At 43.3% G+C, this 27,348-nt stretch overlaps 1 protein-coding gene across 1 annotated transcript in view; it reads right to left on the bottom strand.

Moving 5' to 3' along the window:
- CPB2 (carboxypeptidase B2) overlaps nt 1–27,348 on the bottom strand; it is an 85,646-nt gene that overhangs the window by 42,754 nt on the left and 15,544 nt on the right. The window contains exons 3-8 of the mRNA XM_040341261.1: nt 24,395–24,476; nt 16,591–16,715; nt 16,403–16,511; nt 9,642–9,743; nt 8,374–8,478; nt 5,467–5,577 (exon numbers count right to left, since the gene is read on the bottom strand). Coding sequence (XP_040197195.1) covers nt 5,467–5,577; nt 8,374–8,478; nt 9,642–9,743; nt 16,403–16,511; nt 16,591–16,715; nt 24,395–24,476 — 634 coding nt within the window. The remainder of the gene's footprint in view (nt 1–5,466; nt 5,578–8,373; nt 8,479–9,641; nt 9,744–16,402; nt 16,512–16,590; nt 16,716–24,394; nt 24,477–27,348) is intronic.

Below are 27,348 nucleotides of genomic sequence, written 5' to 3'. Positions count from 1 at the left end.
CAGTGTGTGACATCAGAACCCTATCCCCTGCCTTCTACTGCTGAGAAAAATGCTCTCACCTGTGTACTTTGAACAGCTGTGGATGAGAGATGATTGCAGATAAACTCCTAAAGCTTTTCACTTCACACTGTGATGGGTATATCATGTAAGGGTTTACAACTAAAAAAACTTAGGAGCATTTAAAAACATAATTAGTATAAGCGGCCCTCAAAATTTTCACTTGCTTCATCACATAGGGAGAGTGGAACTAAGCCGAGGGCGAGATGAGGTGGGGGCGGGAGCTGCCAAAGTTCCTATTAACAAGCTGGTGATTGGTTGCTCGGACCGCCTAGCAATAAATCACCAGCTTTTTAATAGGAAAAGTTAACTTTGGCAGCTCCCACTCTCCTGTCTAGTACTGTGCTTCGCTATAAGTCTCTCTGCATCCTAAATCAGTGAAAGTGTCATTCATTGGTTTTAATTTCTTTAATGCTATATTTAATATAGCATTAAGATATTTACTTAAAGCAGAGCATTCTTTGCTGGGTTAGCAAGCTGTGATGTTGCTCCTGTCAATAATTCAGTGTACTCTTTGACAGCAGACATTATTAGGTTTGCTGCGGATCTCATATAATCAGGGACCTCCATTCCAGTCCCAGTATATCCCTTCTGGCTGATCCACCGGCATCTTGATCTTTGGAATAATTTCTCCCTAACGGGATGAACATCCCAAACTTGCATTAATTGTACATCCTGATACCCTTCTTTGACTGGCAACCCCATTGCTTGAACCCAGCGTGCTGTGTATATTTTCAATTCTTTTAAAACGTATCCAATGAAATATTCATCATCCTTTATAATCCATGAACTAATTGTCCTTCTCTACACACCCCTGAAGAAGGTTATCCCAAAACGCGTCAGGTTCTTCTTCTTGTATTTACCTATATGGTGACAATCTTTGGAACTCTGTATTTTAATTTAATATTTAAAAAAAAAATTGATGAATATGTACAATTGTGAATAAAACCTTTTTTACTCTCAATATCCTGTATATTTTGAAATATTATTAGTGCCTTAAAAGTCCACCCAGGGGAACCCCCCTTTTTCTTTTCTAAAGCAGAGCTCCAGGCTTCTTCACAAAAAAGTGAAAATCAGCAGCTGCAAATACTGTAGCTGCTGACTTCTATTATTAGGACACTTACCTCTCCATGAATCTTCACCCAAGCCAAATTTTAAATTAGCTCTCGGGTGCTGCCATCGCCATCTCGGATAAGAGAAACTGTCAGTAAAGCCTTGCGGCTTCACAGCCAGCTCCTTACTACACATGCATGGGGAGGAGGAGGGGGGCTGAACTTCCGAATGAGTGCACCCACCCAAAAGGTGCTAAATGTGGCAGTTGGGGGGGGAGGAAAATAAGCAGAGCTTCCCCTTGAGTGGAGCTCTGTTTTAACAAGGCAGTAGTGATGTGTACATTGCCTATAATAGCCAATCATATTTTATCCTTAATTTATTGATCACAATCAGATCAATGAAATATTCTTTATGTTAATATTCGTAAAGTTGTCGATAATATTTATTTTTGTAACTTAATTCTGCATAAAACATTTAATAGTGTAATTTCATTAGATAATTTATGAGGGCGTGTTTAGGGGCAGGATTAGAGGCGGGGCAGGGTAGGGGTTGGATGAGCAACTGGTGGCGAGTAACTCTGGCAAGTAGCTCAAGACTTGAAATTTTAAACCCTGCTTTAATGTGTGTAATCTAACTATTATTGCTCCTAACAGCTAAGATTCCCCAAAATGTGTGCTGCCTTTGAAAGGTATTGTTAAAGTGGAACGTCACTCTCCCAATCAACATTGATTGTTTTTCATCCTCATGCTGCTAGCATTAGTAAATAGGTGGGAAATGTATTGTATTTACTTGTTTTAAACGTTTCTTTTTTTTACATTTCTTCTGTTACTTCTATGTTTATTACCTAGGCATATGATGTCATCCCAGGAGTCTACAGAAGGGGAGGGGAGGAGGAGGGGTTTTCCCAGCTAAGCACACCCACCTGCATGCTTGCTTGAGCTAAGGGCAGATAAATTCCATAAAGTAAATGCTAGCTACATTATTAATTTACCCTTACTCAAGATGTCCACAGCCAGAAATGCTAGGAAGGTGTTTTTCAAAGTAAATTTAACAAAATAACTAAATTAAGTATGGAGACATTTGTAGATGGGGGAGTTTGCTTTGAATATTAAAAATTTGTTAAATACTGTTTTGGGTTTGTGTTGCTCAGATGCAGTGAAGATCTGCTTTAAGGAGGATGACCGTATAAGCACATAAAAACACTTAAATATATGTATGTGGCTTATCTGATAAATCATTTGTTATTTTGTTAACCAGTTTTATGATCCCGATGCATTAGCCAGACAACATTGCCAGGTCAGTAGCATCACTTTTGTTCACTGCAGGCAAAAAAGACAACTTGGTCTGGACTTTCTGACTGGACATAACTCATTCCCGCCTCCTGCCAGAAACTTTCCAGTGTTAGATTGACAGCGCTGTGCAATGCAGTAAAGCCAAATTATTTTGCAACCTTTTTTTCCTTATTCTCCCAGGCTAAGCCTAGCTGTACAGGGTATTGCAGAAGGCTAATATAAGGACAGATTCTGACACATATGCTAACATTAGTTTAATATTTTATATCTGTATTACAATTCTGCTTTTATGTCTCTGCTTGGCCTTCAGCTTTATAAGGCAATAATAAAAAGTTATAGTTTTAGGGGCAGATCCACAAAGATATTACGCCGGCGTATCTCTTGATACGCCGCGTAATTTCAAATTTTGCGTGTCGTATCTTTGTTTTGGTATCCTCAAAACAAGATACGACGGCATCTCGGCTAGATCCGACAGGCGTACGTCTTAGTACGCCGTCGGATCTAAGCTGCAATTTTTTGGCGGCCGCTAGGTGGCGTTTCCGTCGAATTCCGCGTCGAGTATGCAAATTAGCTTTTGTTATGCCCTAGATGTGCACTGAAACTGTCACAGTTGGACAGATTAACACTTATATGCTCATTGGTATAGGGAGGGAATGTGGGGTGGGGGAATCTGCGCTAGGTGAATAGACTAATAAAACAATTAAGGGTGGGTCCTGAGAGGGATGTCCTGCAGCTGTACACTAGTACTTGGATATAGAAAGCAAAAAATGTATGGGAAAAAACAGTGCAGCGCTGGACAAAAACAAATATATAAATAAATGTGCAAAAATAGCAGTTTAGGTAATAAAACCATGAAAAATGAGCAAAATTCAAATAACTAGCACAACCTTAAGCTGCAATTGTCTACTGAGTTGATAAGTGCTAAGCCACAAAGGTGGACTTATATAGGTATATAAACAGACTGATGTTACAAATTATGTGACTGAATCATAAAAATTAAATAAACAAAATTATGATAACTCTATAAGCCAGTGGATCCTGTCACAAATGTCCACTGAATTAGTGTATATTGTGCCGCATACATCAATCAACCAGAAATTAATAAATCAAATACACAGTGAATAAGTGACTGATATAGTGCAAATCCACAAGGTGTATACATAAGTAGAGTCCATAGAGAGGAAAAATAGGGGTTATTAGCCCCCTCCAATGAGAGTGATAAAGGACATAAATATCTAAAAGTCCGCAGGTGGAAAATAGGAGAGAGATGATCCTCAGAAGACCCCACACCGGAAAAAATGAAGGCTTACCGGAAAGCCTGCGACCCTCCGGGAGGAAGTAGAGAGGAGACGTTGCTAGAAGTAACAGCAGCAGAGAAGCACATTTTTATGTGAATGTCATTTGGGATCATCACCATTTTATATGAGGAGCTGTGGAGCTAGGAACCCTGACATCTGATCCGAGAGGGATATCGATCCATTCCAGCCACCCAAAGGGATAATTGTCTCCCATCACGCCTGTTTGGACCCCCCTGAGAAGGTGGGGTCGCAGGCTTTCCGGTAAGCCTTAATTTTTTCCGGTGTGGGGTCTTCTGAGGATCATCTCTCTCCTATTTTCCACCTGTGGACTTTTGGATATTTATTTCCTTTATCACTCTCATTGGAGGGGGCTAATAACCCCTATTTTTCCTCTCTATGGACTCTACTTATGTATACACCTTGTGGATTTGCACTATATCAGTCACTTATTCACTGTGTATTTGATTTATTAATTTCTGGTTGATTGATGTATGCGGCACAATATACACTAATTCAGTGGACATTTGTGACAGGATCCACTGGCTTATAGAGTTATCATAATTTTGTTTATTTAATTTTTATGATTCAGTCACATAATTTGTCACATCACTCTGTTTATATACCTATATAAGTCCACCTTTGTGGCTTAGCACTTATCAACTCAGTAGACAATTGCAGCTTAAGGTTGTGCTAGTTTATTGAATTTTGCTCATTTTTCAAGGTTTTATTACCTAAACTGCTATTTTTGCACATTTATTTATATATTTGTTTTTGTCCAGCACTGCACTGTTTTTTCCCACTTATATGCTCATTGTTTTATGTAAATCCTCACATTGTAAAACAACTCATTCAGCAGATTGACACTTACTGTATATACTAATTGTTTAACAGTATATGTAAATCCTCACATTTTAAAACAACCCATTCAGTTTAAAATAGAAATGAAAAGCAAACCCTTTTTCCTTTTTTTAAAAGTGATCACATACACTCTGTTCTCATCTGCATAAGAGCTAGGGTAGGAGAAACAGCAGAACGCTACTGAACTTCCCAGTGAATGTGAGTAGGGAGGGGGCGGGGGGTCAGGACAAGTCTGATCATTGGAGGAGAGCAGGTTGAGTTCTCGGCATAGCTAGAGAACTGACCACACTGTTCACTCTTGCCTATTGTGGTCAATTTTTAATAGGAAAGCAGAGGAACTGGCAGGAACACCAGGAATTTCACACAAAGGAAGCAATACAGAGAGAACAGGATCATTTTCCAGACTAGTACTATCAGGAATATGAAATGTTGAGTTTAAATATTCTTTAACACTAAATCTCAAACTTGAAATGCACCACATTTATAAAGAGGTATATATGTGAATGATCCTTGCTTAGTATAGCATTATGACAATGGTGAACCTAATTACCGGTACTTGAAATAAGCCCTACCTATACATTTGTCTAAGGCAAGCCATAGATTATGCCATTTTCTTTCCTTCTACCATTGGTGCAAGCAAAGAAATTTACTTAAAACCCCCATCAACACTGATTGTGGAATCTCTCCCACAGCGGTAATGTATACTTCCCGCGGGGAGCGTTCCCTGCTGGCAGAACCCTATGATGAAAAAGGGTACAACTTAATTCCCAGTATTTCTTTAACTTAAAAGGACCAACGCTAGCTGATGGAATGGCGGTTTGCCTGGAGAGCACCTGCAAGTTACATCTATAAATAAACAAAAATCCCCACCAGAATAAACAATGTTTTATGACAAACATTATACTTACAGTAGTCCATGAATAATGGTAACCATCTACGTTCATCACTGGTAATACATAGAAGTTAGTATATTGCAAAAGTGTAGTCATTTGTTTGTCCACACCATAGAAACCGACAGCCTAGACAAAAACATGTGACTGTAAATGACAGAAATTGTTTCTTTTCTGATTCTGATATATACAGTCTTTAAAAGTATCTGTTGGTTATCAAAAAAATGTGTGTTGAAGGTTTCAATATGCCTGTGGAGGACAATGAGTAAAGCAAAGCTGTCTATGTTGACCAGCTCTCTTTCTCAACACAATCATAGCTGTCTCAAAATATGCAGTCAAAAGCAACCTTAATCTGATTATTAATATAGTTTAATCAGGATCACCCCACCAGGAGGTGAGCAAGCCAAGGTCCAGTAGCAAGTTGGGACCAAGTGGAAGCATGTGGGTGGGACCTACTTCATCCTGCACAAGGGCGTACCTTTCGCGCAGATGCCCAGGACCAGACGGGGACTGTGATCAGGTGAAAAATCTAACATTAAGGCAGTTTCCAGACTTAGAGATGAGCCTTCACTGTGTGCAGTAAAAAAAAAAAAAAAAACACACAGAGGCCCTCTGTGAAGTGTCTTGTGCCATGTCACTACACACTGTAACTTGGTAGATGTTGCATTGGGAGGGACATGCTGATCCTGCATCCACTCCACTAGTCCATCATACCTCTGTTACCTCACTCCCAGTAGCAGAATGGGGTCCCGCCATGTACATAGCATGGACCTCATGTGGTAGGGAACCAGAACATTGACTCCCTCAATACCGGAGGACCTGTTACCTTTACCAGGTACCATGCCTATTGACTGGTTGCTTTGTGTCTTGAACTTGTGCTTGGTTACTCTTAGCAACTACACTCCTCTTCTTTGTCTTGCTTAGATAACCCTTTTGTAGTGGTGTTACTTCATACCTTTCTGTGCTCTACAGACCCTGGTTGTTTTGATACGGCAGAACCCACATGCACCCCTTTAATAACTTCAGAGCAGGCTTTAAACAGTTGATGAAACTTTACTGAAGAGATTCCAATATTACAGTCCAATATGAACATAGTCCAATCCCCAACCCTAACTATAGCTATGTGGCTGCCCAGGATGGATAGTAGTCCATTGTGGCACTTCCCAAGCTTGGATGTTCTCCAGCCCTGGTGCCTCCAGGGCTGGTGCAGTAGTCCCTCTTCCCAGTGCGGGCCAAGATTGCAAGCTAAGCCAAGCCAATCGGATTGGACCTCAGCCTTACCCCTTTTTATACCACAGGTGGGATGGCTAGGACCAAAAAGCCCAGGAACTGAACACACACCCTTTCCTTCTACCTTACTAAGGCAGACATATCTACAAACATTTAGGTAGATTCAGGTAGATTGGATTAAATTTAGGGCGGCGTAGCCTAGCCTGTTTAGGCTACACCGCCGTAAATTAGCTAGGCTAGTAGTGATTTTCAATCTACTTACCTGCTAATCTATGGCGGCGTAGCCTCAAACGAGCGGGCGTAAGGGCGTCTGATTCAAATTGGTTGGAGGGGGGCGTGTTGTATGGAAATGAGGCTTGACCTCACTTTTTTTTACGTTTTTTGCTACTGCGCATGCGCCGGGCGCCTACATTTCCCAGTGCGCATTGCGGCTAAGTACGCTGTACGGGCCTATTGATTTCGACGTGTACGCAAACGACGTAACTCCCGATTCGCGGACGACTTGCGCAAACGACGTAAAAAATTCGAACCTCGCAGCGGGAACGGCGGCCATACTTTAACATTGTTATTCCACTTCATAGGTGGAATAACTTTAGGCCGCCTAAGGCCTTACGGAAAAGACGTAATTCGACTGCGGCGGCCGGGCGTACATTAGTGAATCGGCGTACAAGCTCATTTACATAATCTACGCCGGCCGCAATGGAAGCGCCACCTAGCGGCCAGCCAAAACATTGCAATCTAAGATAGGACGGCGCAAGCCGTCCTATCTTAGATATGTTTAAGTGTATCTCTGTTAGAGAATACACTTAAACATAGGTCGGTGCAGAATCAGAGTTAGGTCGGCTTATCTGTAGATAAGCCGGCCTAACTCTTTATGAATCTACCTAATTGTCTGTAAACAAGTGAAAGGTCAGTAATAAGTGTAGTCAAGGAACAAGCCAAAGGTCTGTAATGAGTGGTAATGAAGATATGGATGGCAGCAGGAGCATAAGGAACAAGATATTGGCTAGAGAACAGTGCAATAATCTAGCAAACGGGAAGTGCAAAGATATGACTTAAAATGAAAATTCATAGGAGGAGCAAGGAGTTCAAAGTGAACCAGAAACATGATGGAAATCCAAGTTGTCCATAGGTTCAGGCAGGGAGCTGTCCAGCATGTCAGATGACACAGTAAGAAGAGCCAGATGCAACAGATGTCCTGGGTTCAGATCTGGATCCTGACCATGTTACATTGCTGTACATTTCATGTCATCTTGTTTTCTATCCACTACAAAACTAAAACTACTAAAGAACACCCCTACACTAGTCATTGACTTCATCCAGCTAAAGTGTGTGTACCTGGTGCCTGCCTTCCAGTTAAGACGTAAGAACTATCTAGGTAATACTCAAGTGGCTTCTACGGGGTAGCGATGCATTTGCTATCACTGGCCTAGAACATTACTTGTAGACATTAAAGTACTGTATAAAAAGTCTGAACTCCCAAATGTCATGAGGTTCACAGGTTCTTTATAAGACAGCCCTATTGTGAGCAGTTTCTGCCAAGTTCTCTTTCTACTGCAGTCTAGCAAAACAGAACATCAGTACTAAAAGCCTGTGTGCATGTTTCCTAAACCAGGTAATCTTACCTTGTAAAAGCTTTTTACTGCAGATAGTGTGAACAAGCCCAAAAGGTTTCAGTGCCTAGGTTTTACTCACATGGCCAATGAACCACAAGCAGAAGGCAGGAGAGATCCATTCCCTTGCATGTATTCCGCAGTCAATCCATATGGCATTTGTTGTATTTGTATCTTTTCCAGATAGCTAAAATATAATAAAAATACATTTGGTATTAATAAAGTGAAACTGCTTATGATAAACGTATGCATTAATGCGGAATGGTTTTACTAAGATTCTAAAACATTGTGTAGTGTCCTCTAGTGTGGTAGGAAATTAGTGTAAGTTTTATACTGGGTGTATTTTGTGATCTGGGTTGGGAGTGGCAGTTGGCATCACTAGGACCTCCTACTTCTTTCTAGAATGTTCCAGTCTTTTCTAGAAAGAGAGGCTGGAGGGGAGGTGGAGCCACCTGGGGTGTTCTAGGAAGCCCTGACCAATCCCCAACTTGAATTGGCAGGGAGCAGGCCTCCTTAAATACACAAAGTCAGCCCAGCCGGGGAGTAGTTGATCTATTGGAAGAATGGAGATGGAGTGTTAGGCTGTCTTGTGTTTGCGCGGTCAAGGGCCCCACACTTGGCAACCTTCCCGGTTGGTCGGCCCCGCAGGCAGTTCGGCTTGTTCCAGCGTTTCCTCCTCCTCAGCGGCAGCTTCCTCCTTTGCAGCTTCACCCTGCGTCTCGGGCTTCACTGCAGCATCCCTCCTCCTTCCCTCGGCGGCCAATCCGGTCGCCTTTCCTCTCGGCCAATCAGGTCTTAAGACCTTCTTCCTGATTGGCCGGGAGGGGAATCAGCAAGACAATAGTGAATATTAATTTGCTATTGTCACACAACTGGGTGGGCTTTAATCATGTGCTTAAAAAAAAAACACCAATTGGAATCCATGCATCCAGCACCCTGCATATAGATACGGGGCTGGGCGCATTGATGGGCCGCCACTGATAATAAATGTTTGCTTTTGTGTTTAATACCACTTAAAAGTATTTTTTCTCCACAGTTACACATGGGCCAGGTTGACCAGCAAATGTGACAGTGAGTTGATCAAACTGCAAAGGATTTAAACCACAGCCATTGTTTTAAACCATTGAAATAGAAGATGACTGTTGTGAGTGGATAAGGCATGTGAAGCTAAACTAGATTTTTTACATTCTATAAATTATCATTATACAGTATGTTTTAATTGCATGCAATGATCCAAATACAATATGTTTTTTGTAAAAATGGTCCCTAATAGATATTCACTATTCATCTTTTCAGAACAATAAGGTGCTTTTATTGGGTTGGTGTTTACAATTGTATTTGTATATATACCTTTAGTACATAGAGTGGACGCTTTTCAAATGAACTTCCAATGTTAATTCTTTCTAACATATCAGGGTGTTTCTCTGCCATTTGCTCTATCCAGTAGTATATCTAGCAATAAAAGGAAAGGAAAAGCATGCTTACTGGTAAATCATAATTAGTGCAATCATTTATGTCCAGTTATTTGTTATCTAGAGCTGCCTGTTTTTCCACCAAATTATTGTTATTTTTCCCCCCCATGATCACTACAAGTATAGTGAAAATGTAATGTCTTTAAAAATAAACCTAAGTATACAAGGTCTAAAAGAAAGTGTTTAGCATAGTGTGTTTTCTATTATGTTATGTGAAGCCAATGCCCAAGTTTAGTTAAAAATAAAAACTCAAAAACCAGCACAAGGGGCATAACTTCTCTCTCACACTAGCTGTAGTACTATGTCTATGAATGGCGGTAGGATATGGCAGGAAAGGGTGGGCATAGTTGGAGTCTTTTGATAAGAACTCCTAACAGCCCCTTGTATGTATGCTGTAGTAACTGCTCCCCACCGGCAGATTATGATGGTGGGCAGTGGCGGCTGGTGCTCAAAATTTTTGGGGGGGCGCAAACAAACTAAAAAAAAAACCCTCAATTGCAGCCACTGTGCCCATCAATTGCCGCCACTGTGCCATCAAATGCAGCCACTGTGCCATCAAATGCCGACACTGTGCCCATCAAACTCAGCCACTGTGCCTATCAAAAGCAGCCAATGTGCCATCAAACGCAGCAACTGTGCCCATCAATTGCAGCCACTGTGCCATCAAATGCATCCACTGTGCCCATCAAATGCAGCTACTGTGCCATCAAACGCAGCCACTGTGCCTATCAATTGCCGCCATTGTGCCATCAAACGCAGCCACTGTGCCATCAAACGCAGCCACTGTGCCCATCAATCGCAGCCACTGTGCCCATCAATTGCCGCCACTGTGCCATCAAATGCAGCCACTGTACCCACAAATTGCCACCACTGTGCCATCAATCGCAGCTACTGTACCCATCAATTGCTGTCAGTGTGCCCATCAATTGCTACCAGTGTGCCCATCAATTGCTGCCAGTGTGCCCATCAATTGCTGCCAGTGTGCCCATCAATTGCCACTGCTGTGCCCATTAATTGCTGCTACTGTGTCCATCAATTACTGCCAGTGTGCCCATCAATTGCCGTTACTTTGCCCATCAAATGCTGCCAGTGTGCATCCCCCCGCCCAACCGACACCTGTCTCGGTGGGGCAGCAGGTCACGTCAATGTCCTCCATGCTCCTCAATGTCTTCTCCCGTCCTCTGCTATGATTGGACACCTGATAGACGTCCAATCACAGCGCCTATCATTTCAGCCAATCACGTGACAGGCACCTGATTGGCTGAGAGGCGGTTCAGTGTTAGGAAAGCATATATTCATTTGCTTTCCTAACACAATGCTGAGTGAACAGCGAGCGCCCAGCATGACGCCCACTGTTCACCTTTTTGGACACTCATTAGAGCCTATGGCTCTAACCAGGTGCTTCCAAAAAATACCTTGCTGCTGTAATTCAGGTGCCTGGCACCCAAATAGGCGCCAGGCACCTGAATAAGGGGTGGCAGCAGCAACCATGGATGGATCCATGCAATGCATAAATCCATCTATGGTGATAGTGGGATGGCAGGAGAGAAGGGGCGGCGCCCATGCGCCCTTTATGGATGCACCGGCACTGATGGTAGGGGTGGGGAGTTGGTGGAGGGGGGGGGGAGAAGTGTCAACACAAGGGACACATCTTACTAACTGTATGTTAACTCCCTTGTGCTGATTTTTTTGTTTTTATTTGTAGCTAAACTTAGGTTTTAATAAAGTATGTGTAGCGCTCACCCCCGAAGGAGCCGCTGGTTATAGATTGGGTGGCATGTTACCTCTGTGATTGTCTAGGGTAGATGATGAGAGCCGTGGTAATGGAATGTCCACACAGCAGGTGTCCTTTTCTTGTGCTTTTATTCACTCAAACAAGGTGAAACCGTAAAACTTGAGGTAGAGAGTAGAGATGTATAAGGAGAAGAAACAGCAGATTCAGGCATAACAGTACGGAAACAGTCCTGCTTCAAATAACACTTTGCTTTTCGTCGCCACTCCAGCCTGAGTGGGTTTAGTGTACCTGGACAGGCCTCTCACACCGACCTGGCAGCCAGAGTATCACTTGGAACTTTGAGGGGAACAGGTCTCTGCCACAGACCCTCCCCGAAACTTAAATTACGGAGACTATTCTCCTCAGTAGACTCTTGGCCTGGATCTTCTTCAGGTAGTTTCTAGTCAGGTTACCAACTGGCAGGTGGCTAACATCCAACCTCTCAGTGTCTGGTTACCTCGATCTCCGGTGGATTGTCTAGGCCCTATCGGACCACCAGCCTCTCATTGGTGCTCCTCAGACGGACTCCCAACCGAACAGCTACACTCGCTTGGGATCTCCTCAGAATTGGGGACCCAGTCGACCACTTGGGTCCCGCCACAGCTTTAAATGCTCCGGGCCAACATGTCCCCGGAACCTGGGACACCGCGCAGCCCGGCCTGGTAGGCCATCTCGCCGGGGAGCCGCAATGTGTGGTCACACTAAAGGTGGGCGCCACACCAGGAAAAAGACCCCGCCCTCCTGGCGTCGGCTCCAGAAATACCCTCCCCCAGCATGCCCCGCGAGAGAAACTCCCCCCCGATTGGCTGCTGGCCAGAGGCCAGCCTGGGCTCCACTGGCTCCACCCGTCGCCCCGGGTATGGAATAACACACCAGCAACAACAGAATGAGCCCACAATACAGCCCAGCTGAAACAGAGACCTTTTAGAATTGAAATCGGAATCAGAGTCTGTACACTCTGATTACCCCCTAAAATGTTATCAGCACCGGTGCTTAGAAGTAACCAGGCGCTACACACTCCCCCTACTTGAACAGACACTGTCCTCATTGTCCGCCAAGCTGGTGTTCAATCCTGAACACCTGACCTGAACCTGCTTTGACAGTAAAGGGAAGAAATAGAAAAGAATAGGAAAAACATTTCTCTGTACAATATTCACAATGATACATCACAACATTAAACATTCCTAACTATTTAGTCTGCCCCATTCTCCGACAGCCTTGATAGATGATCAACAACCTGCAAAACAAAATGGAAGAATATACACGAACACACACAAAAAAAAAAATATACATACACAGTCACTGAGGGTGAAATGAAGCTGCACCTTTTTAAAACTAAGGCGAAGCCTCCTTTCCTCCCAAAGAGACATATAATACAAGTAAACTAAGTGCTGAGAATTTCCTAAGTTGCAAGACTTGAGAACAATATGGCCCGGATTCACAAAGCACTTGCGCCGAGATACGCCGATATCTCGAGATACGCCGCGTAAGTGCAAATATGCGCCATCGTATCTATGCGCCGGACTCAGAAACTAAGATACGCCTGAAAATGGGCTTCATTTGACCGACGTAACTTGCCTACGCCGGCATAGAGTGGGCGCATATTTACGCTGGACGTATTTGGCGCTCCCATTGATTTTCTATTCACATATGCAAATGAGGGAGGTACGCCGATTCACGAACGTACGTCTGTCCGACACAGTGCGCGTAAAGTCATACGTCCGACGTAAAGTTATGCCCCATAAAGGAGGTGTAACTTAGCAGCATCCATTCAAAGGGCTGCACCAGGGAACACAAGCCGACGTATTTTACGTAGTTTACGTAGGACGTGAATATGACTAGGCGTAGGTTACGTTCACGCCGTAGGCAGTGATCCGGCATATCTTAGGCAGTTGTTCCGACGTATTTGTGAGCATGCGCATTGGGATGCGTCCACGGGACGGCGCATGCGCAGTTGGCGATTCGTATCTGTGTAGCACTCCGCCCATCATTCCACTTACGCCAACATACGCCTTGGAAACCCAGCGCAGATTTGGGAGGAAGTGCTTTGTGAATTCAGTGCTTGCCTCTCTGCGCTGCGTCAGCGTAGCGTAAAGGAGATACGCTACGGCGGCATAAATATGCGCCAGTGTCTGTGAATCCCGGCCTATATGAATAAGTTAGTCTTTCTGCAGTAGTAAAATCTGCAGAACACTGCCCTTGGTGGTCAGTGCGCTGGTACTACAAGTGCAGTCCAATACTCCGAATAGAGCAAACAGGAGAAAGAAACTTTTCTTCTTTCCTTTTCCTGCTGGTGATGAAGCCGTTGGGACCCTAATCTTTCTAACTACATGCCCCCAAAGTTCTGCACATTCGGCCCAAATGTGGATCCGGTAAAGATGAAACAACAAAAAAAAAAACTGAAAAGGGCGATTGTCCCATTCAACTTCTCCAAAGCAACAGCAGCAGATATTGCAGGCATTTGAGCCTACAGGTAAAACCGGGGATCCGGTAGAGCGATAATGTCCCCTTGGTCATTCACCGTGGTGATCGAATAGACCCGATCAACTTTTCCAGGGCTCTTTAGGACCACTCTATCATGATAAATGTACCAGCCAGGGCTCCAATCCTTCATGCAGCCCTCAAAGCGGTGGCCGATAGTGACAAAAGCATAGTCTGAGTTGCGAACAGCCGGGGGAACATTCAGACATTCCCAGATGTGGTCTTTGCACCAGTGCTCCCGCTTTGCTTCAATTTCCCGCATTAAGTCTGCAGGCACATACGGGAACTCCCATCCGTAATCCAGGGCCACTTTCCTCATGACAATGCGCTGGAGACGGACCAACTTCGGCAGCGTACGGGAGTGTCCCAGCCCCGGCATAACAATGGCATCTGGGGCCCTCTTTAACACAGGGGATGCAGCTGGGATAGGTGCAGTCTCTCTTGGTTTGCTAGCATTTGGCACTGTGACTCCCCAAGTCAGTTGTGGGACACCCGCTTGTGGTGTGGTATTCCCAGGGCATCTGTTGTGCTTGCAGGGTTTTGCAGCACGGAACCCTCTGCCCCATTGTGACTCTGGCAGTTCCAGCTCAAACAAGTGGTCATCCTCGACATCAGATGATGAATCCAGTTCAATGGTGTCATATTCCTCAGCAGGCAAATACACCCTCTCACTAGTAGATTTACTGACCTTGTCCTTAGTTGCGACCTCAACAGGGGCATCATTCTCCCTGGAGTCCAGTTCATATCTTCGCATAGGTAGGCCTCGACCACAGCCGTGGGAGACCTTCACGGGGCCCATTTTTCCCGAAACGAGCCAGGCAGGGACCACCGCCATACACGCCGTCTCTGTGGCAGCATCCACCTTCACAGGAGCCACATATTTCTTGGGTTCAGAGTCACTCCCATCAGGCGACATCATCGGAGTAACAGCCGATGGCAGGGTCAGCGTGGACGATACAGTCACGACATCAGCATCGGTCGCGGTAGTAGGTGCAGGCTAGGGAATCTCTTCCTTCGCGGTCACCGCTCCCATGACCCAATCAACGTGGTATTCACTGGGAGACTCCGTTGGTTGCTCCACCCGGAACAAATATTCCCGGCACTTCTTGCACCGAGTCAGACCAAGGGCCTCAACGCTGCCGCTTGTGAACAGCACGAACCGCCCCTGCATCCCCATCCGGATCCCGGTATCGGTCAATGGTACTCCGGTTGCAGCAGGCATCGGATGGACTCCAATAGTAGACATCGGAGGCCTCAATCTCTCAAACGGTGTCGGGGGCGCAGACATGTCTGCACGTCTCTCTCTCGGATGGCGGGCAATCACTCTGCGTCTCGCGCAGGAGTGGGTAACTCCTCCCACTTAAAGTTCTTTTCTGGGCACGTTGCAGGCACACGTCACTCTGCTGCACGTGCGCCCAGACTTTTGCTACCTGAGGTTAACTCCTTCCTCACTGCACAGTTCAACACCACGACAATTCCTGGCTCTCGATGGCAGAATAAAATCTCACAGTTCCGTTGTCAGAGGCAACAGCCGATCCCGGACGAGCCCCCACATGTAGCGCTCACCCCCGAAGGAGCCGCTGGTTATAGATTGGGTGGCATGTTACCTCTGTGATTGTCTAGGGTAGATGATGAGAGCCGTAGTAATGCAATGTCCACACAGCAGGTGTCCTTTTCTTGTGCTTTTATTCACTCAAACAAGGTGAAACCGTAAAACTTGAGGTAGAGAGTAGAGATGTATAAGGAGAAGAAACAGCAGATTCAGGCATAACAGTACGGAAACAGTCCTGCTTCCAAAAACACTTTGCTTTCGTCGCCACTCCAGTCTGAGTGGGTTTAGTGTACCTGGACAGGCCTCTCACACCGACCTGGCAGCCAGAGTATCACTCAGAACTTTGAGGGGAACAGGTCTCTGCCACAGACCCTCCCCGAAACTTAAATTACGGAGACTATTCTCCTCAGTAGACTCTTGGCCTGGATCTTCTTCAGGTTGCCAACTGGCAGGTGGCTAACATCCAACCTCTCAGTGTCTGGTTACCTCGATCCCCGGTGGATTGTCTAGGCCCTATCGGACCGCCAGCCTCGGCAATACCCCGGCAACAACAGAATGAGCCCACAATACAGCCCAGCTGAAACAGAGACCTTTTAGAATTGAAATCGGAATCAGAGTCTGTACACTCTGATTACCCCCTAAAATTTTATCAGCACCGGTGCTTAGAAGTAACCAGGCGCTACATATGTCTGTTCATTTTTTTCCCCCTGTAAATTATAGATTATAGTCTCTGCCCACAATAAATTTTTCAATTTCCAACACACATTCTTTAACAGTTTCTGACATCACAATTTATTTTGGAGTGATTAGAAAAGCTAGGAATAGGACTTACATCTTCTAGCGAATGATACTGCTCATAGTAGGAGACGGAACCACGTTGGCCAGTTGTGTCATTGTATGTTTGTTGATCAATGAGCTCCTGGGCATTCTGAACCAATACTCTAGAACAGATATTAGCTTGTTAGGATTCATTGAGACTGACATGTAAAGTGGCTCACAAAGAAGCTGCTTATGACTTACGTGTATGTGATTGCAGATTCCTTCAACTGAAATTTTACTTCTTCCACAATGGATGCATTTACATAGAAATGAACTTCTTTGTTCTTTTCTATGTGTTCAGGTGAATCAGGCTTCCACAGAACAACCTAAAAGTAAAATTAACAAATTTTATCGGATAAATGATCATCCTTTTTTTTTTCAGGCTAGCCTCCATATCAAAAACGAATAGGTTGCTAAAGTACAACAATTTCCGTGCGACAGAATAAAAATATTGATGTCATGCACTTGTATTGTAATTTTGGATTAAAACTGTACTGATTAAATGAAAATCGTACAATCTGGTATCATACGAGAACATTTTTTGTGTTTGTCCCTTTTGAAAATTTTGGACGAAAGCTGTGTACTAGCGATCAGATTATTGTACGATTGCTTCGAAAGCGGTATTTTTTTAACAATATTCTGATTGCGTGTATGGGGCTTAAGCTTACTTTTATCATGTTTTCTGCTGTAAAAGGGACAGGCTCAATGGCAGTGATAAACTAACAGTCCAAGCAGGTATGTCCTGAATTTTTAATAGGCAAGATAGAAAACAAAAACTATTTAGTTTCATTGCAGGTGGGCTTTGTATGGCAAGTCATAAATCTAAACTTATGCCGGCTCCTAAATAATTGGGTGCCACCCTATTGGGTTCCCCAAAACAAAGACGCAGCTCTAGTACCTTTTAGCATTCTGTCAGTAGTTAATCTTTCTACCCAGCAGCAGGCTCCTGTGGCAGAAAGACAGAAAGAGAGCCCAAGGCAAGGGCAGCTGAGACTAAAGCCTAGTACACACGGGACATTCAGCCCATGTGTACTGCAGCCGGTCCGACAGAAGCCGGCCTTTCAGCCGCCTCCTGTCGGAGTCAGGGCCGTCCCCCTGTCAGAACAGAATACCACAGAAGGGGAGATCGCTGTACTAACATTAGATAATACAGTTTTTTTGTTTTCAACCAAAGAACTTGTAGTGTGTACTATAGTGGCTTTAGTGAGGCCTGGCTCACTGGCCTACAAGCACCAGGACCCAGACTAAAACTTATTAAGATCCAAAAAACGAAAAGTTTTTTTAGCTGGGAAATTCAACCTTAAAGAGGAAGTAACCCCCCCTCCCCCCTCCTCCCGAAAAAAAACGGGGAAAAAAATAAACCTGAAAGAGAAAGGCATAATGAGTCCTTCTCGTTCTCCTCTGCCGCGGCCGCGATGTCTCCTCACATCTTCTTCCTGTTTTCGCCGCTCCGGCGCTGTGATTGGCCGGAGCGGCGGTGACGTCACTCCCGTGCATGCGTGCGGGACCGGCAGGTCCCCGCGCATCTGCAAAAATACGTCATTAACCCAAGTTATGCCATTCAGAAAAACGGCACACTCAGTGCGCCTGCGCCATTGTCTATGGCGCACACGTCACTTCCGGGTCGCCGTTGTAATCCCGCCCTGACCGGTTTCGTTGTCCAATCAACTTCTACAGAGGACGCCCTCTGTAGAAGTTGATTGGACAACGAAACCGGTCAGGGCGGGATTACAACGGCTACCCGGAAGTGACGTGTGCGCTCCATGTGTGCGCTCCATTGGCGTTTCATCCAGGAAGGAGTCCTGCGCGCTGTGCTGACTACTATCCTCTGGGGAATTGGACACCAGTAGGAAGACACTGTCATTATCCTATCCTCTGCTTGTTTTCATCTACTAATGGTACGTGCATTCGGAGCGGGGGTCTTACATGTTGTGGAGGGATTACTGTTTTAAAGAATATTAAATGGGATTACACTATTTTGGTACCCTCTTGTATTTTATATGTGGAGTGTATACCCTCGCTGACCCCAGCTAGAGTAACGGATGATCCAGTGAAAGATACCTCTTACTGCCTTTATTAACTGGCCCTCTGGTGAGTGAGTACCCCGAAGGGGAGTGTGCCCCACGTGTGGTGTGTTCTCTGGGAAGAGGTGTAGGATACGTTATAGACTGTCTTCACTTATTGATTTGAAAATCTGTCACCAAACAAATGCCTTTATGAAGTTGGACATTTAACCAATAACTATAAGCGCTGTTTATCATTTTGGACTATTCTGTTCTTTTATGATCTTTTTTAATGTTTTTGCTACATGCGTCTTTTGACAGTATGTTTTAAATAGCTGCTATTACTGAATTCTTTTTGCTATATCTCTTTGATAGAAGTATACAGTTATTCCATGGTTCTTACTATTTTAAATTAATTCACTGAAATAGTATGCCAATCATTTCATGTGATTAATCTAACTAATTAAATAATTAACCTTTTAGAAACTGCTCTGCACTGAGGTCCTGAGTTGTGCTACTAGGCCTGGTGTTGCACTAATTTTTATTATCCGTTTTTTAAACCGTTTGTGTGTATGATGCCTAAAAACTTTAAGTGCTAAAGAGCCATTAAAAAAACACACACACAAAAACACTTTTTTAATAAATGACCTTCACTGTCTTTTTATTGCCAGTGGTTGATCTGTTGCTCCTTTTGTTTTAGATGAATTAGGGACAGATTTCTTTACTGTACGCACTTTATGTAATAAATTAACCACTATGAAAATTAACACATCAACGCGTGTTTTTTAAAAATTCTCTACCACGTCTAAGTTCTGGCACAAATAAAGTTATGGCACAACAGAGAAAAGGGGCTAATAGTCGTTATTTGGTTGTCACACAAAATTACAAAAGTTTTTTGGTTGCAAAACAGACCCAATAATCTATATATATAAAACTCAACGTGTGTGTGTATGTATGTATGTATGTATGTATGTATGTATGTTCCAGCATCACGTCCAAACGGCTAAAGATATTAACATGAAACTTGGCACACATGTTACTTATATGTCAGCAACAAACATAGGATAGGTGGTTTAACCCTTACCCACCCCCATTTGCCATGGTCGGGGTTTTCCTTTAAAGTCCCATTCAACTCTATGGGAAATACATGTTACTTCATAACTTCCAAACGGCTGTAGATATTTTGATAACACTTGGTCACATGTTACTTATATGTCCACTTAAACTATAGGATAGTTAATTTATCCCTTAACTACCCCCATTTGTGAGGGTCAGGGTTTTTGTTTAAAGTCCCATGCAAATCAATGGGAAATGTATGTTCCCACATAACTTCTGTACGCCTGGAGATATTTCAATAATACCTGGTACACATATTACTTATATGCCAAATAAAAATATATGACAGTTAAATTAACCCTTACCTACACCCTTATATAAAAGATGGGTATATTTATATTACTATGATTTTCCTCCCCAAAAGGTTAAGATAGGAAGACCGGGCAACGCCGGGTATTCAGCTAGTTAAAAATATTAGTAAGCAAAATGCTCATCTGAAATTAAATACAATTGTGTTAATAAATGTGCCCCAGAGGATGGGCATGGCAGCCAGGCATCTAGTATTTTGAGATCATCAGGTCAATTATCAGATCGGGCTATTAATGGCAGCCATTTTTATTTCAGGACTGGTTTCTTTTAAGATATAGGATCATATAAGGCATCTAAATTGATGCCAAACATTGGAAGATGACTAGGCACCCAGTCATCTTCCAATGTTTGGCATCGGGAGGAAGTTGTGGTGCATTACAACTGAAATTGTACAGTGATAAAGGTGTCCCTGTTGGGCAAATTTATTGGTTCTATGTTTCACTACTAAAGCGAGGTATGTTTCGTTTATATTAAAATCAATCTATTTGGGGTTGCAATCGCTTGATTATCAAGTGAATTGACCCATTTTTTTGTATTTATATATTTTTTTTATATATTAGGCTCTCTTTATACTATGGCCTCGGATTGACTATCGAGACTTCTTGATGTATGGTTCCAATATTTTGACAACGTTGTGTGCGGTTATTTATTCCTATTATGCCTTCATTTTTTTAAGTGATCTGGTTTCATGTGGTAAGTTTGCTTGCGCCATAATTCTGCACCTTATTGTATGTGAACTTATTTTATATTATACAATATACTTTTCTATGAACTACTATGTGTATTTTTGTTAACAAAGTTTATATTGTGCTGACATATATGCACCTATATTTACTAATGTTGTTTCCATCCTATGTATCCCCCTTTTTTGATATTTTGTAGTATTACCTGTTCAAGCTCCTGAAGAAGCTCATTTTGGAGCAAAACATGTAGAGCGAGTTAATTCTACAACAGGTCTTCTCATAATTATGTTGGAAGCTAACAACTCAATACTCGTCGGATGTTTTTTATATATTTATTGTTATGAAATAAAAAAAAATTCTATATTCTTATATTATTTGTGTTATTCACATCTATCAGCACCGTTCAAAAAGTCCCCAGGGTTCGGTACCCTTTTATTGTCTTTCTTTACAAGGGATGAGGTGCTTGGATTTGAGGGTCTGCATTCCACAAAATTGTCCTCCTATGTGTAAAAGAGCATAGAGCTCCACCTGGTGGCTGTTAAAATACAAACTAATATAAATAAAATCTAAAACTTAAAATAAAATATATTTTTAAACATATTATTTTTCTTTTAGCCCTGAACATAATATAGAAGGGACATATCTACAAAATCACTATACATTTCCTTTGAAACAATCAAATACATCCAATTAAGTTATGGTGTACATGTGTAATAGTTTTCCCTTGAAGTCCTGTGCTGGTTTTGGAACTCAACGGTATAACTGTTACAAAAGGGACATGACCTGGCACTATAAGGGCATAAAACTAAAATGACAAGGCATTTTAAAATAGCCAGTGGTGAGAGTCAATTCTAGCAAGTAACAACTTCAGAGCTATGATATTATTGCTGAGCTCTACATAGATATAAAACACTTTGATGCAGTTTTATCACTTAATACATTGTTAAAAATAATCGGATAAAACGCCCAATCAGAGAACTACTCATACTTATTTAAAAAAAATATGGGGTGCTTCGTGATGGCAGTGGAGCCGAGCCTGGGCCTCTCAGCTCATGACCTTGAAGAGTATGGTGATCACCATAGTAGTGTGGCAGCTACTACAGTGATCTTCAGCTTCCACAGCGATCCCCCATGTATAATATGTAAATACTAACATTGGTCAAAGTTAAACCAATATAACTATGCAATAAAGATCATACCTAGACTTCAGCTTTAAAGTGTGTCTATAGCAATATGTATTTAATAGTTTGGTTAGAGTAGCAAGCAAATGGATGTTTTGGGCCTCTGTGCCTCATTGTGGAAAGTTCCCTTTTCTTTGTGTTCCACAACACACAATGAGTGGTGACAGGAGATGTCTCCAAAGTCATGGGAAATCATCTCTTAGGCCCAGGGCCAGATTAAGACCATCATGGGCCTGGTGCTGAGGATTTTGGTGGGCCTTTTATAAATAATAAATAAATAAATATGCAAACAATTTTTGAGAGGATGAGAGAGGGGTGAGGGGTAAGGGAGGGAGAATGAGAGACAGAGGATGCGCATGAGCATGCGTGGGAATGACATCAACGCAGCCCGGTCAAGGCAATGGAACGAAGGCACAGAACCCAGAAGGAAGACCGGGTGAAGATGGAAGCACCCGAGCCCCACCAGATTGATCACAGTGCAGCGTGGAGGGCTCAGTCTGACAATTTAAGTGTACCCTAATGTGCTAATATGCTGTGCATACTTGTGCAGCTCTCTCAGTTGTGTCTCTCCTCGGCTCCTCCTCCTGGCTGTGTACACAGAAACATTGAGCCAAGAGGGGGGAGGAGCCGAAGAGTGACTGTGTATTGCAGTCAGTGGAGAGAGAGGGACGGCTGCACTGTAGCCGAATGACGCTGCGGGACCCCGGGCGGCAGATGTCCCGGGTGACCGCGCCACTTTTCGGGGGGCGGCGGAAAAGCGACCCGCCCCTCCTTCCGCACGGAGAGCCGCACAGCTGAATCCTGGAGTTCAGTGGAACTGCACGCTTCGGCACTGAACTCCAGGATTCAGCTGTGTGGCTCTCCGTGCAGGAGGGGGGGTTCGCGGGGGGGTGCTTTTTTCGCCGCCCCCGCAAAGTGCCGCCCTAGGCCTGGGCCTTGTCGGCCTAGGCCATAATACATCTCTGGTGGGCAGTATGTACAGGAGAGGAGTGTGGAGAGTATGACAGAGGGTGGTATGGTGGTATGTACCGAAGAGGAGTGTGGAGGGTATGAAAGTGGGCAGTATGTACAAGAGAGGAGTGTGGAAGGTATGATGGGGCGGTATGTACAGGAGTGTGGAGGGTAAGGTTTGGTTACAGTATGTACAGGAGAGGAGTGTGCAGGGTATGACAGTGAGCAGTATGTACAGGAGAGGAGTGTGGAGGGTATCACAGTGGGCGGTATGTACAGGAGAGGAGTGTGAATGGTATGATAGTGGGCAGTATGTACAGGAGAGGAGTGTGGAGGGGATGATAGTGGCAGTATGTACAGGAGAGGAGTGTGGAGGGTATGATGGGGGCAGTATGTACAGAAGAGGAGTGTAGAGGGTATGATAGTGGGCAGTATGCACAGGAGAGGAGTGTGGAGGGTATGATAGTGGGCAGTATGCACAGAAGAGGAGTGTGGAGGGTATGATAGTGGGTAGTATGCACAGGAGAGGAGTGTGAAGGGTATGACAGCCGGCACTATGTACAATAGAAGAGTTTATGAATGTGAGCAGTATGTACAGGAGAGGAGTATGGAGGGTATGACAGTGAGTAGTATGTACAGGAGAGGAGTGTAGATGGTATGATACTGAGCAGTATGTACATTAAATAAGTGTGGAGGGTAAGACAGTGAGTAGTATGTACAGGAGAGGAGTGTGGAGGGTATGACAATAGGCAGGGCCGTTTGAAGGAATTTGGGGACCCCAAGCAAAATGGACATGGAGGCAAGCACGCAAAGCCCCCCTCCCCATGTTTTTTTACTCCCCCTTATGTTTTCTTCACTCCCCCCATGTTCTTTTTACTCCCCCCGACCCCCATCCCCCCTCCATATGTTATTTTATTTTACCTCTTGTTTCAGTAACAACTATTAGAAGTTTTGATTTCCCATTCAGGACAAACAGGGTGAATGCCCTTAGTGGGGCCACAGGCAACTGTTTAAAGCAAATAGAGGTTTTAAAAAAAAAAATTTGATTCAGATATAGTGGAGAGGGATTAGAACACATGCCAGGTTTTTATTGATGCCGTGTTCCCATTAGGAATATTCACCCTCTCTAATTGTCATGTTTAACATTATCACAGAAAGTTAAAGTTAATGAAAATTTTGGGTTGTCCCCAGAACAGTTAAAGAGGGTAAATCTTCCAATGGGTACACTAGTCCTGGGGTCTCTGGTTACATCCAGAGTTTCCCTCACTTTGCAGAGATTTTCTTTCACTTCCTGCTTTGGCTATAAGACAGGAAGTGAGGGGAAAGCTCTCCAGTGGGATACAGATGGCAAAAAAACTGACAGGGGTTATAACCCCCCCCCCCCACCTTACTCTGTCCAAAATGAAGAAAAATATGTTTTGTCTGTAGTTCTACTTCAAGGTTGCTAAAACAAAACACATAAAAAAAAAATAATAATATGACAATTGCCTTAACTAGCAAAGTTCAAGTTGTAAAGGTGCACAGTGATGCATGAATAGTAAATTGATAGTATGAGCCATTTTAGTACTGGAACTAAAAATGTTTGCCTAACTAAGCTGAGGGTGTGCTTCTGTATTCATCATTTCACAAACAAATGCTTATGAGGACAGGTTCAAAAACTTGTGCCTAAACATCTAGCTACTAACAATGCTGCATTTACCTATGTAATACATCCCACTGTAGAAAATTGAGTAAAGTAAGCCAAAATAATACTTCTCATTACCTCATCAGATGATGATGTGATGTTCTTTAAAACTCCAACCTGCCAATCACTTCGAGGTAGAACGTATATCACTTGGTCTTTCCTAACAAACAGAGTACAATATCTAATCTGCAAGTTATGTAATTTAACACAAGATATATATTACTTAAAAAAAAACATGCACAGTGTTAGTTTATTTAAAGCAGGGGTCTCAAACTGGTGGCCCTCCAGCTATTGCAAAACTACAAGTCCCATCATGCCTCTGCCTGGGGGAGTCACGCTTGTAACTGTCAGCCTTAAAATGCCTCATGGGACTTGTAGTTTTGCAACAGCTGGAGGGCCGTCAGTTTGAAACCCCTGCTTAAAAATGTTACTAAACCCAGTAATATGAAAATATTTTATCTGTTCAGCTTATAAATCGTCTTTTTGAAGTAAAATACTGCCACTATATACCTTTTTGGCTGATCTGTATACCACAATCACATGATAACCTGCAGAGTTTGTACAGAGCTGTGTAATGTCAATATCATGTGACCTAGCTAGTGCTGAGAACAAGGAAATGTTTTCTCCAGCATAAAAGACACAACTGAGCATGTGCAGGTTGGCTACCCTGCCTGTGTGTTAACTGGCTTTCCCCAGATAGACAGTGCCGGAAGTAAGGATCTGTGCATACAGGATCAAATAGCCTTTTTACACAATGCAGAGGATTAACCCCTCAAGTTCCACGGGGGGTATAACAAGCATGCTATTCTGCATATACAGACTGATTTTACTGTTGTAGGTTTAGTAACACTTTAAGATCACTGCAAATATCATAGTCTATTCATTGGATCAATCAGCACCTGAAGAAGCTGATCTTTTGGCCTGACTGGGTATTTCATACAGTATATCTTAATCAGATTGCAATCTGTCTTAGTGATTTGGGAATTTAACTCCAAAATATCTTCAGTAAATGGATGTCATTGCTTTATCAGTTAGCACAAGTACCACAAGTAATACCCTTTCCTTTTGTGGCATGGTTGGCAGTGTATGCATTTATCCATTTGTTCTTATGGACATTCCACTTTTAAAATATCTTTTACAAGTTTAGGGTAATATACCCACCCATTTATATTCATAATTTTTTTCAATTATGAAAAATAGTCATCTATACCAGCTAGTAGGCCAGGAGTCCTCCAATAATTGCATCTACCGTATTTTCTGGCGTATAAGACGACTGGGCGTATAAGACGATCCCCTAATTTTCCAGGAAAATTTTTGATTTGGGGATATACTCACTGTATAAGACTACCCCCTTCTTACTGTCTTTCTGGAAGCTGAGGGGTAGCCAGAACCGCTGACAGGAACAGGCTTTTTCAAATCTCATTGTGCCATTACATTACATTCCTCACTGTGTCATTACATTACATGCCCAGACTGTGCCATTACATTACATTCCTCACTGTGCCATTACATTACATGCCCAGACTGTGCCATTACATTACATTCCTCACTGTGCCATTACATTACATGCCCAGACTGTGCCATTACATTCCTCACTGTGCCATTACATGCCCAGACTGTGCCATTACATTCCTCACTGTGCCATTACATTACATGCCCAGACTGTGCCATTACATTCCTCACTGTGCCATTACATGCCCAGACTGTGCCACTGTGCCATTACATGCCCCCACATTGCCATCACTTGCCCCTCACTTGCCTCTCACTGTGTCATCACTTGCCCCCACTGTGCCTGAACTTGTTGCCCCCATTGTGCAATCACCGCAAACACTCACTTTTTTCTTCCAGCGGTGACAGTCCCCCATGCTGCGAGCGCGAGCGTGAATGATTTCAAAGCGGCGCCTTCACTTCAGAGTGTTCTGTGATAGGAGGAACAAAAATCTTCCCAGCAGCGCCTCTGTTCTGTTTTCCGCCTATCACGGACGTCTTCTCATCTCGTCCGAGGATGAGAAGGCATCTGTGATAGGAGGAACACAGAACAGAGGCGCTGCTGGGAAGATTTTTGTTCCTCCTATCACAGAACACTCTGAAGTGAAGGAGCGGCTTTGAAATCATTCACGCTCGCGCTCGCAGCATGGGGGACTGTCACCGCTGGAAGAAAAAAGTGAGTCCTGAGACCGTACCCGGCGTATAAGACGACCCCCGACTTTGGATGCATGTTTTTGCATCCAGAAAGTCGTCTTATATGCCGGAAAATACGGTATTTGTGCTTCTCCCGAAGAAGCGAGACTCCTCTCGCGAAATGGGTCGAGACCTAGCACAGCCATCCTAGACTACTGACAGCCATCTATCTGCATGACACATTCATATCTCAGGAAAAGGTCTATGACAAAAATGCAAAACTGATTTACATGCTGATATTTAATATTTTCTTCTTGTCTTTTCTGTATTGTTGTTTTTAAATGTGTGTTAAATAAATAATTTATACATTTTACTTGAGGTGTGCTGCTTAAAAGTCCCATGGGCAATTTTGTTTTTTGTTGTGTGTAATCAACTGTGTTTTGCTCTTTTTAAGTCACAATCACAACAGAAACTACCCAAATTAATCTGATCAAAATTTTACATACCCTGGTGATTTTGGTCTGATAATATGCACACAAGTTTACACAAAGGGGTTGAATGGCTATTAAAGGTAACCATCCTCACCTGTGATATGTTTGCTTGTAATTAATGTGTGTGTATAAAAGGCCAATGTGTTTCTGGACTCCTGACAGACCCTTGCATCTTTCATCCAGTGCTGCACTGACGTTTCTGGATTCTGAGTCATGGGGAAAGCAAAAGAATTGTCAAAGGATCTGTGGGAAAAGGTAGTTGAACTGTATAAAACAGGAAAGGGATATAAAAAGATATCCAAGGAATTGAGAATGCCAATCAGCAGTGTTCAAACTCTAATCAAGAAGTGGAAAATAAAACAAGTGGAAAATATTTGCGCTGTGAAAAACATATGTGTGAATATGTAAATATAAATAAAT

Source organism: Rana temporaria, chromosome 2 (assembly GCF_905171775.1).
Source record: "Rana temporaria chromosome 2, aRanTem1.1, whole genome shotgun sequence".
Lineage (NCBI taxonomy): Eukaryota > Metazoa > Chordata > Amphibia > Anura > Ranidae > Rana > Rana temporaria.
This window is presented reverse-complemented; position numbering and strand designations above follow the sequence as displayed.